At 42.5% G+C, this 11,533-nt stretch overlaps 1 protein-coding gene across 2 annotated transcripts; it reads right to left on the bottom strand.

The window, feature by feature from the left end:
* Window positions 1-1,067: 1,067 nt before the first annotated feature.
* LOC103478998 (phosphatidylinositol 3-kinase regulatory subunit gamma-like) lies at window positions 1,068-8,828 on the bottom strand. Of its 2 annotated transcripts, none has more exons than XM_008433182.1 (10): window positions 8,446-8,828; window positions 6,205-6,310; window positions 6,009-6,107; window positions 5,700-5,889; window positions 5,484-5,600; window positions 4,720-4,862; window positions 4,448-4,624; window positions 4,262-4,336; window positions 4,000-4,170; window positions 1,068-2,804 (listed from the first exon to the last, which is right to left on the bottom strand). In XM_008433182.1, the coding sequence occupies exons 1-10, from the start codon at window positions 8,636-8,638 to the stop codon at window positions 2,528-2,530; spliced, it is 1,548 nt and encodes a 515-aa protein (XP_008431404.1). In that variant the 5' UTR covers window positions 8,639-8,828; the 3' UTR covers window positions 1,068-2,527. The 2 variants fall into 2 exon arrangements, with proteins under 2 accessions (XP_008431404.1, XP_008431405.1); XM_008433183.1 differs by having other exon boundaries at window positions 5,709-5,889.
* Window positions 8,829-11,533: the final 2,705 nt, after the last annotated feature.

The following is an 11,533-nucleotide window of genomic DNA, read 5'->3' as shown; positions in this document are numbered from 1 at the left end:
ATATACATATATATATTCAAACATAGAAGCATGTTCTTGTCAGAATGTTTCCTGAAGGCAACATCGCTCTACTGTGAAAACAAGAACACTGTCTCTTGTAGAGCCATTCATCATAATTTAGTGTAGATATTTACAGCTTAACAAAGAGACATTAAATGTTGGTTACAGTGAATTTTGGGCTATTACTAAACCTTTTACTGCATTTCACCCTCTTTATCCTCATCCTGATGCTGAACATGCAGTGTGATTTCTACATTTTTCCTCTTCAGCGTATAAAAACCTAAGAGCAACCTATGGAATAAACATCGGAAACCTTAAAGATCCAACTTCACTCAACTCCTTCGCTCCTCAGATGTCCGGGAAGTTTTCATGTCTTAAATACTTGTACAATTTATACTTGTAGATACTTGTACATCTACTTTATCACAGCCAACATGATCAAAAGGAAATCATGATGAATGGGACACGTTGTATTATATATAACCCTTAATGTACTCCTGAAATAACATGACTCCATAATGATTCACTGTCGCCATAAAATTGCACTAAGCTATCAAAAATGTAATCCCCAAAAGGGGATTCGAGTAGATGTCCACAAACAGTCATGTGACAAATTAAAGCACTCTTATTGGTTCCTCATAATTTCCCCCTCTGACTTATGTAAATTCCTGCAACGTAATGCAGTGGTGTCCAAACATTTTGCAAAATTGCGAGGGGCCATAACATATAAAGAATATTTTATTGTGAGTTACTGCTCAGTAAAAGATAAAACATGCAATATTTAATTTAAAAGAACTAACCACTGTAAGTCTGAAAAAGGGTTTGCTAGTCTTCTCTTAGCAACAAGAACATTCAGTAAAACTGGTCAATAAAAAATCACAAATTTCATTAACAAAAAAAAGTCAATGAATTTTTTTGATAAAAGAGTAATTGTCAAAATTTGTACTGTTGTTCAACAGGGGCTGTCATTTGAACACATCTGGCGTAGAGCGCTAAAGCTCTTTCTGCAATGTCAATTTTAATCACAAAGCACGCAACGACTCCGAAAGAAAACACAGACGACTCCGTAAGTTGACAAAACTCTTTTCAGTTTATTGTCTCTCAGCAAGATAAAGGCCAGGATCTCACATTGCTTAGCTTTTTCCTCGAGGAGTTTCCTCAGTCCTCCATAATATCTCAAGAGGATCCGTCATCAACCTCCTCCTCACCAACCAACACGAGCAACACGTTATGGCATCTCTATACAAAGTTGTCCTTTACCTTGGATAAAACCCCCCAAAAACAATAAAAATGTGCCGAGTTTAACATGGATTCCTTTCCTCTTAAGCTATGTAGGCTGCGTGTTAAGAAAACAAAAAAAAGGAACATTCATAGCTAGAGCAACACCACAATTCAAGTAATGGAGGCAGGATACTTCCGGACCTCTGGCAGTTCACACAAACATCGGAGGCTGCGCAATCCCGAAAAAAATAAACAAAATTAAAAAAAAATAAAATAAAACAAAAACCACCAGGGGTCAGGGGGGTAGAGTGCATTTTTTTTGTTGTTTTTTTTTTTGTGGCAAATGTCAACCTCTCGCCAACTAGCGACACCGTCAGCCACCTCCGTCATTCTCGTCACACATTGCAACAATAGAAATACTGTTGGATTGCACTTTCTTCAAGCTTTCATCTTGTGGCGTGTTTATAGAAAAAATATATATAGAATACAAAAAGCTTATACTTCTTTGAGTAACAGAATATAACATACAGTACTTCAGATTATGTTTTGATCAGCACGTCAGCAGGTGTACATACGGCGCCCTATCCTGGCCAAAATGCAGTTACCACACTAAAACAGGGATGTTGTTTTTGCTCACTATTAAGTGCTTTGGTCAATGGGTAATAACATTGAGTATGCCTTTACAATGGTTTTCTACAGTATGTTAATGCTACATAATTATCCATTGTATATGAATTGTTTAATATAAAAAAAAAAGGGGGCAAGTAGTTAAGATGCACCATGACTTCTTTTTTTTTCTTTTTAACATATTCACATGTGGCATTTTATTTTAACCCACCTAACTGATACCGACCTCGTGTCTTTTTTTTTTTTTTTTTTGTCCGCCCTCACAAATGCACTTTATAGTCGCAACCCCAATACATCTGAGATATTGGTTAAATCTGAAGTGTTGAATCGATTTCCAACGTCGGAAATGGACATCTCCAGCAACTGGGAGGGCACAGCGCCCCCGACGCCAGTGGACGAACTCTCGGTCAAGGACTTCCCCCTCCCCACAGCCCCACAACCCGAAAGAAAGGGTGGCCCCGGGGAGGGCCTTTGAACAAACGGCGCTGAAACGCTGAAGTAGAAAATCAGTTTGAAACAGTCAAGTTGACATTCAAGTTCCGGTCCCACTTCAAATCTGCAAGATCCCACTGGCGAAAGCTGATGGAATCACCGGTAGTGCAAATCTTCTACACGATGCACCGTTTTATAACGCAGTCCTTCTCACAGGGTACGTGACGGAAAGTCTCTTGCCGCTCGATCACATCTCCGGGGCTGCGGGCGGGAGTCCCGGCGGCATGTGTTTTGGAGTCTGTAACAGTTTGTGTTCGTCGGAGTGCTGGGAAGGGGGGTCCGCCGCCTTGGCGTGCACGGGGTGCAGCAGCCGGACGTCCAGGGCATCGTTGTGCTGCGCTAAGGAGTGGAGGTGGTAGTGCAGGACGAGGTCTTTGAGCGAGCAGTGGGCGTCGTAGGGCTCGGCAAAGCCGTAGCCGTGGGAAGTGCTGTAGATCATGCAGTGCTTCACCTCTTCGTTCACGCTGCGGAAAACAGAAAGCGTCACTGAGCAACGGCCGTCTGGAACATGGCTGATTTCTGCAGGTGTGGTTATACAATGCATATAAAGTACTTTGAGTCTAGTTTCTGGTGCAAACATATCATTACACTTTGAAAAAAAACGAAGACGAAACTAACCTGCACATAACTTTTCAGCGAGATTGTTTTAAGTAAATAATTCCGTAATATTGACAAAATAGCACAAGTTCCATTGGCAGATTATTTCACCTACACAAAGGGAAAAAAATGTCTTAATGAAATAATCTGCCCGTGTAGTTAGTACTTTTTCAATATTAAGAAATTATTAGTTTCAAACAATGGCTTGTTTTTTACTGAAAAGTTAAATGCAAGTTAGTTTTCTTATTTCAAGTGTACTAAGATATTTGTACTGGAAACTACACCAAAAATGTTGTGTTTTTGTAGTGTCATGTGTTCGAGGTGGAGCTTATAAATAAAAGACCTCTGAAAAATGCCAGTTTCTCTGTGTTCACAAGTCAAATTAAATGCTTTCTTAATCTCAAGCTAGGTTTTCCATGAGTCTTTAAGTGTCAGAGCAAGTATTTTGAACTGAGCATAAAAAAAAATAAAAAACCTGACACAGACCTTTAGATTAGCGGCAATAGCTTGGTAGCAGCTGCAAACTTTTGGGGTTGTTAGCTGCTAGCTGTTAGCTAGTTCTTAGAAATCATTGAAATTTTGTCAGTCAGACTTTTCAACAGAATACCCAGAATGCTTCCACACGACTGACTGGTGAACGGTGCAGGTTTCATCAACACCTTTTGTAGCTAAGTGTTGTTGGCAAGCCCAGCTAGCACTCTGCTAGCGGGGCTTGTCAATATAAGCCCAGCTAGCGTTTAGCTGCGTTTTGTCAATACAAAACGCAGCTAAACGACGACTTTCTTACTTCAAAATAAGTTTCAACTGAATGAACAGGATGCCAATTTTAAAGTGGACATCTGTTTACCTGAGTTCATTTTCAGCTTAGACTTAGACTTTACCACACAAAGGTCCATGCTAACAGTACCTGCTAACAACAACTGGAAAGTCCCTTACTAGACAGACTACATTTTCACAAGAACTACTAAGGGGTTTTGGCATTGTGATATCTCATGGCATTAAATCTCATTCCTCCCATAGTGAGAATCATATCAAAAGTAGCCTCAGCTGCTGGATACTCACACAACAGAGCAGGCGTAGCATCCCTGCTTGCTGCTCTCCCGGATCAGGAACGTTCCGGAAACTTTGCCTTGAAGCATCTCCTCTGCCTGCGTTCGACTCAGTTCCCCGACGAACCAACTCGCCTCGTCTTGATGTGGTAGGTTCTTCTCATCTCCCTTCAATACGTATGTGCTGGAAGACCAGGAATCGTACTATATATAAATATATATGTCTAAAAGTGAAGCACAACTTTCTGGCTGTAAAAGCATTTGTTAAAACTTACTCATCGAGGCTGTCGTTGTGTATCCCAAGCCAGTCGTTTATGCGTTTCTGCCGTACTCCTTTGTGATTAAGCCAGCTGGAAGAAGATAGGATTTTTTTTTTTCCCCAATTCAATCTACAACGTCAGCAAAACTCAAACTGGTTTGTCTTAAGGGCTTCCATGGGTCACCAGGGACAAAGTACTCACTTGAGATACAGGTCTCGGATGTTGCGAAGCTGGATGAGGTCCGGCCGCAAGTTGCTGATCTTCCTGTCTGTTTCTCTGTAGTCCTCCACCTGTGTCCTCAAGTCCTCCTCCAGGTGCAGCTTGCTGTCGTAAATCTCTCCAAGTCGGCACTTCAGCTTTTCGTAATTGATCAGAAAGCTACGGAGGGAGGAAGGAAGCAAATGTCACGGTGAATATGAGGGAGCAGCATTTACATTTTTTTTGTTTTGAAACCCACATCATGTTTTAAGTACCTCTCCAAATCATTGTCGGCTCCCTCCGATAGACTGTTCCTCTCGAACTCCTCTCCGTATCGCTCCTGCTCGCGACACTGCTCCTCGAAGATCAGCATCGCCTCGTTGAAGGCCTCTATTGCCGTGCGCTTCATCTGGATCTCCTGAAAGGCAGGAAGAAAGATTTATGAGAAAAACAACTAAATTAAACCCATTTGTAATGTACCGCAGAGTATTAGAGCCACATTAGGAAAAAAAATGACCAGAATAAAGTCAAAATAATACAAGAAAAGAGTCGAAATACAATGAGAATAAAATATTTTTAGAATTTTATGACTTCATTTTCGTAATACTATAACTTTATTCTTGTATGACTTTTCTCTCATAATACTGACTTTGTTCTTGTAATATTATGACTTTATTCTGGTAGTTTTATGAGTTTAATCTTGAATTATTTCAACTTTATTCTCGTATCATTTCAACTTGGTTCCTGTATGACTTTTTTCTTGTAGCATTGGCTTTATTCTCTAAATATTATTTTGTTCTAATTTTATCTTGACTTGATCCTCGCATGACTTCATTCTTGAAAAACGACTTAATTCATCTTTATTCTTGTACGACTTTACTCTCATACTATTGACTATTCTCACAATACTGACTTTATTCTCATAATGTCGTGAATTTATCCTCGTAATGTTATTCTTAAATTCTCCGTTTGCTCTTTGCATGGCCCTAACACTGTCGTCCTAACGAAAGATACCGACTCCTAAAAACCAGCCTGTTACCTGCGAGGTCTTGGTGAAGGCTTCATAAAGACGGTCAAACTCTTTCGACTTCTCTTGGTACTGATTGTGGACCTCTTTGAGCTTTCTACCAGCAACGTCAACGCTGTCTTCTTTCACCTGAAGTCCAAAACGGCAGCCGATCAAAAGACGTACGACTTACACTCACTTAAGTTTTTTTAAACGTCTGTATGGCAGGACGTATTAACGGTGGCAGACCTCGCTGACCTGTTGGAAACGGGACACGGGATGCATGAGCATCAGGTCCAGCATGGCGTTGTACTCCACCAGCGAGTGGTGCTGGTAATACCAGATGAGCTCCACCACCGACGTGAATGTGAAGGGGTCCGAGAAGCCGTACTTCCCGTCACGGTGGTAGATCTTGATTAGCTTGTTGTGTCCGTCTTTCCTGTGACAGTGGGAAAAAAGAAAGAAAAAAAATTTGGAAGGCAGAGAGTTAGATTGGAGAGTCACGGTCAGATTGGACAGATTTCTCTCCATCCTTTCCTCCCCTTTTCTTTAACATACCGTAAAGTCAAAGTAAAATCTCCTTGCAGCTTCGTGGACGCGTCCCGCACCAGGAAGGAGCCGTCAGGCGTGTCGCGAAGCTTCTCGTTCACCTCGTCCCTGCGGATAAATCGGTAGACGTGGGTGTTACTTTCCAACAAACCAGATTCAGTAAATCTGGATAAATAAATTTTTCATCCCGAAAAAGTTGCATTACCTTGTTATTTCTCCCCAGTACCATTCGGCGTCCTGAAGCGAACACACAGGTGGAGAAAGGCAGTTGTTGTTGTTCATCACTGGCTTTGTGGACCGGGGAGGAAGAGCTACACACACACACACACACACACACACACACACACACAAAAAGTTACATTCTATATGTATGGTGAAAGGAATTACCATCAGATTAACTCCTCCCGTTCACACCAGCACACACACCCACTTCTTTAAAACACCTTCATATGATGAAACTGGTTAGGATCTGAGGGCAAGCCCAGGCATGTTTCCAACAGATGTCAGGAGGCCAAATCATTAGGAAGCCTCTGAGTGGGGGTCATTATCTCCTCAGAAGTGGTGGTGATAAACCGGGAATTTTTAATTGCACAAAACGTCGGAACAGTAATTATTGCTAGACTAAAGCTGCTTTCCCCCCCCCTCTTTTAATGTTGCTTCTTGGAAGCTGACTTCAGCTGTCCCGACAGGTGTGGAAAACCTCTGGATTATAATTCAGACCAGCCCTCCTATCCGTTAAGTTTACATAGTGTACATTTTCAAGGTATATAAGAGAGAGAAGGGGGGGAGGGGGGGAATCTAAGAGTCAGCATTTCTTTAAAATAAACACATTACGCGTATAAAAAGTAGGGCGAACCGCATCAAGAGGAGTTGAAGGGCGGTATATTTCACGGCCGGACAAAAGTGCCTTTCATGAGGCGGTCAGGGGGGAGAAAATGTGGCGGTCGCGCAGCATCCGCTCACCTCTTTTTCTGACCTTAAAATAAGCAAAAGGCAGGTGCAGGAGGCACGAATGCGGTGAGACTCTGGAAGTCTGAAAAATTTTCATCTGCGCAACCACCTCGTCCGTCTTTGTCTCTTTGCCGATCCCTTGCCAGAACGCTAAGCCCCCGACTGCCAAAATCAACATCCCCGCTAATGGATCAGAGAGGGCAATGCAATGTTTCATAATTAAGTATTAAGTATGACCCAGACTAAACTTCTTTTTTTTTTTTCCTTCCCTGGTAGTTTTCTTCAAGTCCCAACCTATGCCCCTTCCTCCACACGCACATATACAGGCCCCTTTACATACATAATCAGAAAAATTAAAATATAAATATATATTATGTCAAAATGATGAACTGAAAAAAAAAGTAATGATTGGGTTAATGTTGGATAGCATGTACATATAAAATGTAAGAATTTTTTTTCTATCCACAAGTTTTACAAATCTATCTGTTCCAACTTCGACTTTGCACCGAATTTGAACTGGCGTGACTTGGAACGTTGAATTCGCTATGTGAATTTCACTGAATAGGAATGCACAAATGAAACATACAACCCCCCCCCACACACATCTTTATCATCGATTTCTTTTTGTCGATGTTGTGTTCTTCTGCCGCCCCCTGGGTCCACGCCACCCTGGGTGGTGAGACATGTCGCCCACATCAAAAGCCGCCTCATTAACTGCGGCTCAAAATGATGCGAGCCTTTGGACAATTTCAACAAACGTGGATTTGCAATGTTTGCAATGGCCTACAATATTTCACTTTTAGTCACAGCCATTGTCACTGTCATAAAAGTGCAATGACGCATTGCTAGTCATATGGCTAAAAACAAATAATAATAAAACCACAAAGCGGACCTGTTCCTCACGAGACCTATCAGTCTGCGCTTCTCGCCTGTAGCCTACTTTCAGGGGAGCAGGCGGACAAATTAAGCACGGCTGGCTGCGGAGGAGGACAAAGCGCTCGTTTCATGGAGTCGCTCATTAACGCACCCTGAGTCCACTTCTTTTCCTCACATTTATTTATTTTTTCCCCCTCCTTTTGTTTTCTTTTTCTGGCTAATGCCGAAGCAAAGCCGACCGCAGCCTCCTGAATCGACTCCGTCACCGCGAGCCCGGCGAGCGCGCGCCGAGACAAAAGAAAAGGAGAGAGCAAGCTCGCGAGCTCGCTCCCTGCGCCCGATCACTCCGAAGAGGGTATTACGTAATTGCCAAGTGAATTGCGCTATGCATGCCCGGGCAACGCCGCTGGGGGAGCGCAGCGGCACCCGGGAGACGGTCATTAAACCCGCCTGCATGTGCAGCATTTAATCATCTCGATTACAGATATGACAGAAGACGATGCTTCGAGAAAAGGAGAAGGACGGGAAGAGAGGGACGGCTTTTTTTTATTTAATTTTTTTTTAGAGAAGCCGCAGCGGAGCCGAGACAATGGCTGCCTGTAGTTTAACCCTGACTTACCTGGTGGTGCTTGATCCATTTCGATATAGAATAAACCTTCGGGAGGATAAACCATTCCTGTTTTACGGCAGTAGTCCCGGTTGCACTTGTTTTCTTTACGCTTGCTTTCAAAAGGGGGGGGAGAAAAAAAAAAATTTTTTGATGAAAGATCTAATTTAGGCTGCTGCTTTGTTGCAGACGCAGCGTCCCGCATAGATCGAGACGAAAAGAAATCTCCTTCGATTCCAAGTTGGAAAACATCCCAGATTCCAGATATGTTGTGTCAGCATAGCCTGTCAAGAGGCTAAAAGATTCAGCTTCTTTTTTTTTTCTCTCTCTCTCTCTTTCTTTCTTTAGAAGAGATTGTCTCACTGTCAGTCCTCCTCACTGAGTGGCGCAGCTCCTCTTCGGTTCATCTCGGAAGTGCAGCGGCTTTAAAGGGCTGCTCAGACATAATCTTGGCGCAGACCAACCCGACCAAGGGAGGGGGTAAGAAAGGCGGCGTTTCAGTACCGACCTCTGCCGCTTAAATCACACCTACACCGACTTAAATCACACACTTATCAAACAGAAACACCAGACAACAATCCCGATGTCTCCTAGTGCGATGCAGCTGCATATGTTCGGACTTTGTAACACGAGTGCCCCCTAAGGCATAATGGTACCGCCCAGACCGTTTCATTCAGTTCCCCTCAGCATGGCTGAAACAGCTGAAGAAAAAAAAAAGGTCTTTGCAGGGCATGAATGGAAAAGGTAAAACTGCCTGAAAATCGTCAAACGGAAACAGTTTCTGTCTCAGACATCCAGAACATGGGGTGTTTCACAGCTCACGAAGCATTTTGCAATTAAAATTTCATCAGTATGGGGGGGCAGTATGACGTTCTGCCAAGGGCGTCGTTGCCTGGGGGCAACATAAGGCAGACAAAAAGATTGTCAATTGCTTCCTTACCACTTGTTTGCATATCTAGCCGATAGGAATGGATGCTATTGAGAGGTGAATAAATAAAGATGGTGTTATCAAAATGTCTAAAACATTTGTTGAAAAAAACTATTTTGATAATGCTAGTTTCTTATGTGAAACTGTGAATCTTAAATATAGCTAGCTATAGCTTGTTACACTGCAAACTACTGACATTAACATTGTTATAGCACATCATTTTATGCTCAATACTAAAAGAAAAAGACGCAGCGCTAACAACCGTCCCGTTTTGCAGGTAAAAATGAATTATGTCAAAATAAAGATAACCTTCTCATAATGTCTAAGATTTTTATTGACATAAAAAATGTTTTTTGGTAATAGCAGTTTCTTAGGTGAAAGATAATGTCTGAGCTAGCTATAGCTTGCGATGCGCACGACACACTAACATTGTTATAAGGCATAATTTTATCATCCATTATTGATTTGTCTGTAGAAGAGACTCAGTGAACTCTGGTTTGACCATTGTATGTCTGCAGTTTATTATGGGATTCTGTGTAGGAATGATGAGTCTTGGTGCCTCATTCTTGACTCTACCCAACGTCTGTCCCCCGCAGCGTAAGCCAAGTGTTAAAGAAACGACCTGGCAGTTTTTTTTGTAGCGTTAGCCTTCGGTTGTTTGGTTTCCACGCAGCACTGGGCCTTTTGTCTGTGAAGCAACAGACCTCTCGTGTTGGCAACAGAGTATTATATTCTTGTTGAGCTCGTCGAACACGTTCTGCAGCAAAAATGGCATCTTGGCTGTCACCGCTCCTAATTACTGCTATAAGCTGTGGCACGCTATGAGGTCACCCGGTTGAAGAAGTCATAGCAGGTGTGTTAACAATGACAACTAAATAAAAATAAAAATAATAACCACTGTCAGTGTTGGGGACTGAAAGAACCGATTATTTTGTGATGAGGCATTTTGGGCTTTCTTGCTTCATGTGCTAAAAATGGTCCATTACTGTCCTGTTCGTGCTGGATGAATACGTGCATTGTGCGGCTCTGCCCGCGACACAGAATGACACTGTGCTGTAAAATTAAACAGCCGAGGCCTCTTCCCCCAGCTGACATTAGAGGCTGCACAGAGAGGGAGAGTGGAACGGGGCCTGTTTGGTCAGAGGGTCTGTCTCGGTTGCTGTCCGGGCTTTTTTTGAGCCCAGTCCAGAGAGTTACAGGACACGGTTGCGTGGAGCCCGTCCTTCTCTCTCTTTAGCCCCATCAGAGTGCGGCCAGCTCATAGCCTAAATGGCATCATTGCGGTTATGTCTTTAACCTGAATACAGGGATTTTTATGCTATTGGAGGAGAAGTTGGGTACTTGTTAATTATGCTGCTGAAGTTTTTTTTTTTTGTGCGTCTGATTTTTTTTTTTGTCATACTTTTTCACAAAAAAGTTTGTTCTCAAAAACGTGATTATGAGATGGAAAAGTAAGCAATGAGACTTCTCTTCTTCAGTGGTTGAGCTGAATAAATTCAAAGTAACATTAAATCTCAAGCCACCAGGGAGTTTTTCCAGGGTTTTGGACGGAGACACAGCTTCCTTGCTGTGGTCATGTGGTCAACCGGAGAAGTAGCTGATAGCTACCACCATTCCAGTCTGTGGAGTTTTTATGGAGCTGATTCCCAGACAAAGGCCCCGTCTGCTCAGAAATAAGATTAGGTGTATCCGCAAAGGAGAACATTCAAAAGGACGGTTTTACGTTTTTATGCATCTTCTTCTTTTGTTATTTTTTTTTTTAAACAATGATGTTGTGGCTCCATTTCTTTCTATAACCCACCTGTGTCTTACCATCACATAAAAACATGGCCCCATCTAGTTTTGTTTGGTAGTTGTTGTTCTGTGGCAGCGCTACAGCACCACCGACAGGCCCGGCATGCTTACTGCAGCGTTCTCTGTGATGCCAGTCTTGTGTGGATGCACACATTTTCTTAATGAAAATGTATCGTTTTCATCTCCATGTCGAAAATCCCCAACGTTTTTCTAAATGCTATGTGCATGCCAGGCCTTTAGGAGGCGCTGAAACTTTGCTAATTTTCTGATCCAGAGTCGTATTTTTGTAACTGAGTAGAGTTATTTAAAGTGTTCTCCGATGCCTTAATTGTTCCGCAACCACCAGATTTTGCTTTCATGCGCTAAATAACCTGACAA

This window comes from Poecilia reticulata, linkage group LG17 (genome assembly GCF_000633615.1).
Source record: "Poecilia reticulata strain Guanapo linkage group LG17, Guppy_female_1.0+MT, whole genome shotgun sequence".
In the NCBI taxonomy this organism is placed as follows: Eukaryota; Metazoa; Chordata; class Actinopteri; order Cyprinodontiformes; family Poeciliidae; genus Poecilia; species Poecilia reticulata.
The sequence above is the reverse complement of the archived record's forward strand: the minus strand, read 5'-3'. Positions and strand labels throughout refer to the sequence as shown.

What these genes read in the sequence shown, in the direction of transcription:
- LOC103478998 (XM_008433182.1), bottom strand. Translation starts at nt 8,638, where the DNA reads ATGCGGGACGCTGCGTCTGCAACAAAGCAGCAGCCTAAATTAGATCTT. An exon ending in GATTTTACTTTGACTTTACG is followed by an intron (nt 5,890 to 6,008) that starts GTATGTTAAAGA and finishes CCACTGTCACAG; the next exon opens with GAAAGACGGACACAACAAGC. An exon ending in ATCCGAGACCTGTATCTCAA is followed by an intron (nt 4,337 to 4,447) that starts GTGAGTACTTTG and finishes ATCTTCTTCCAG; the next exon opens with CTGGCTTAATCACAAAGGAG.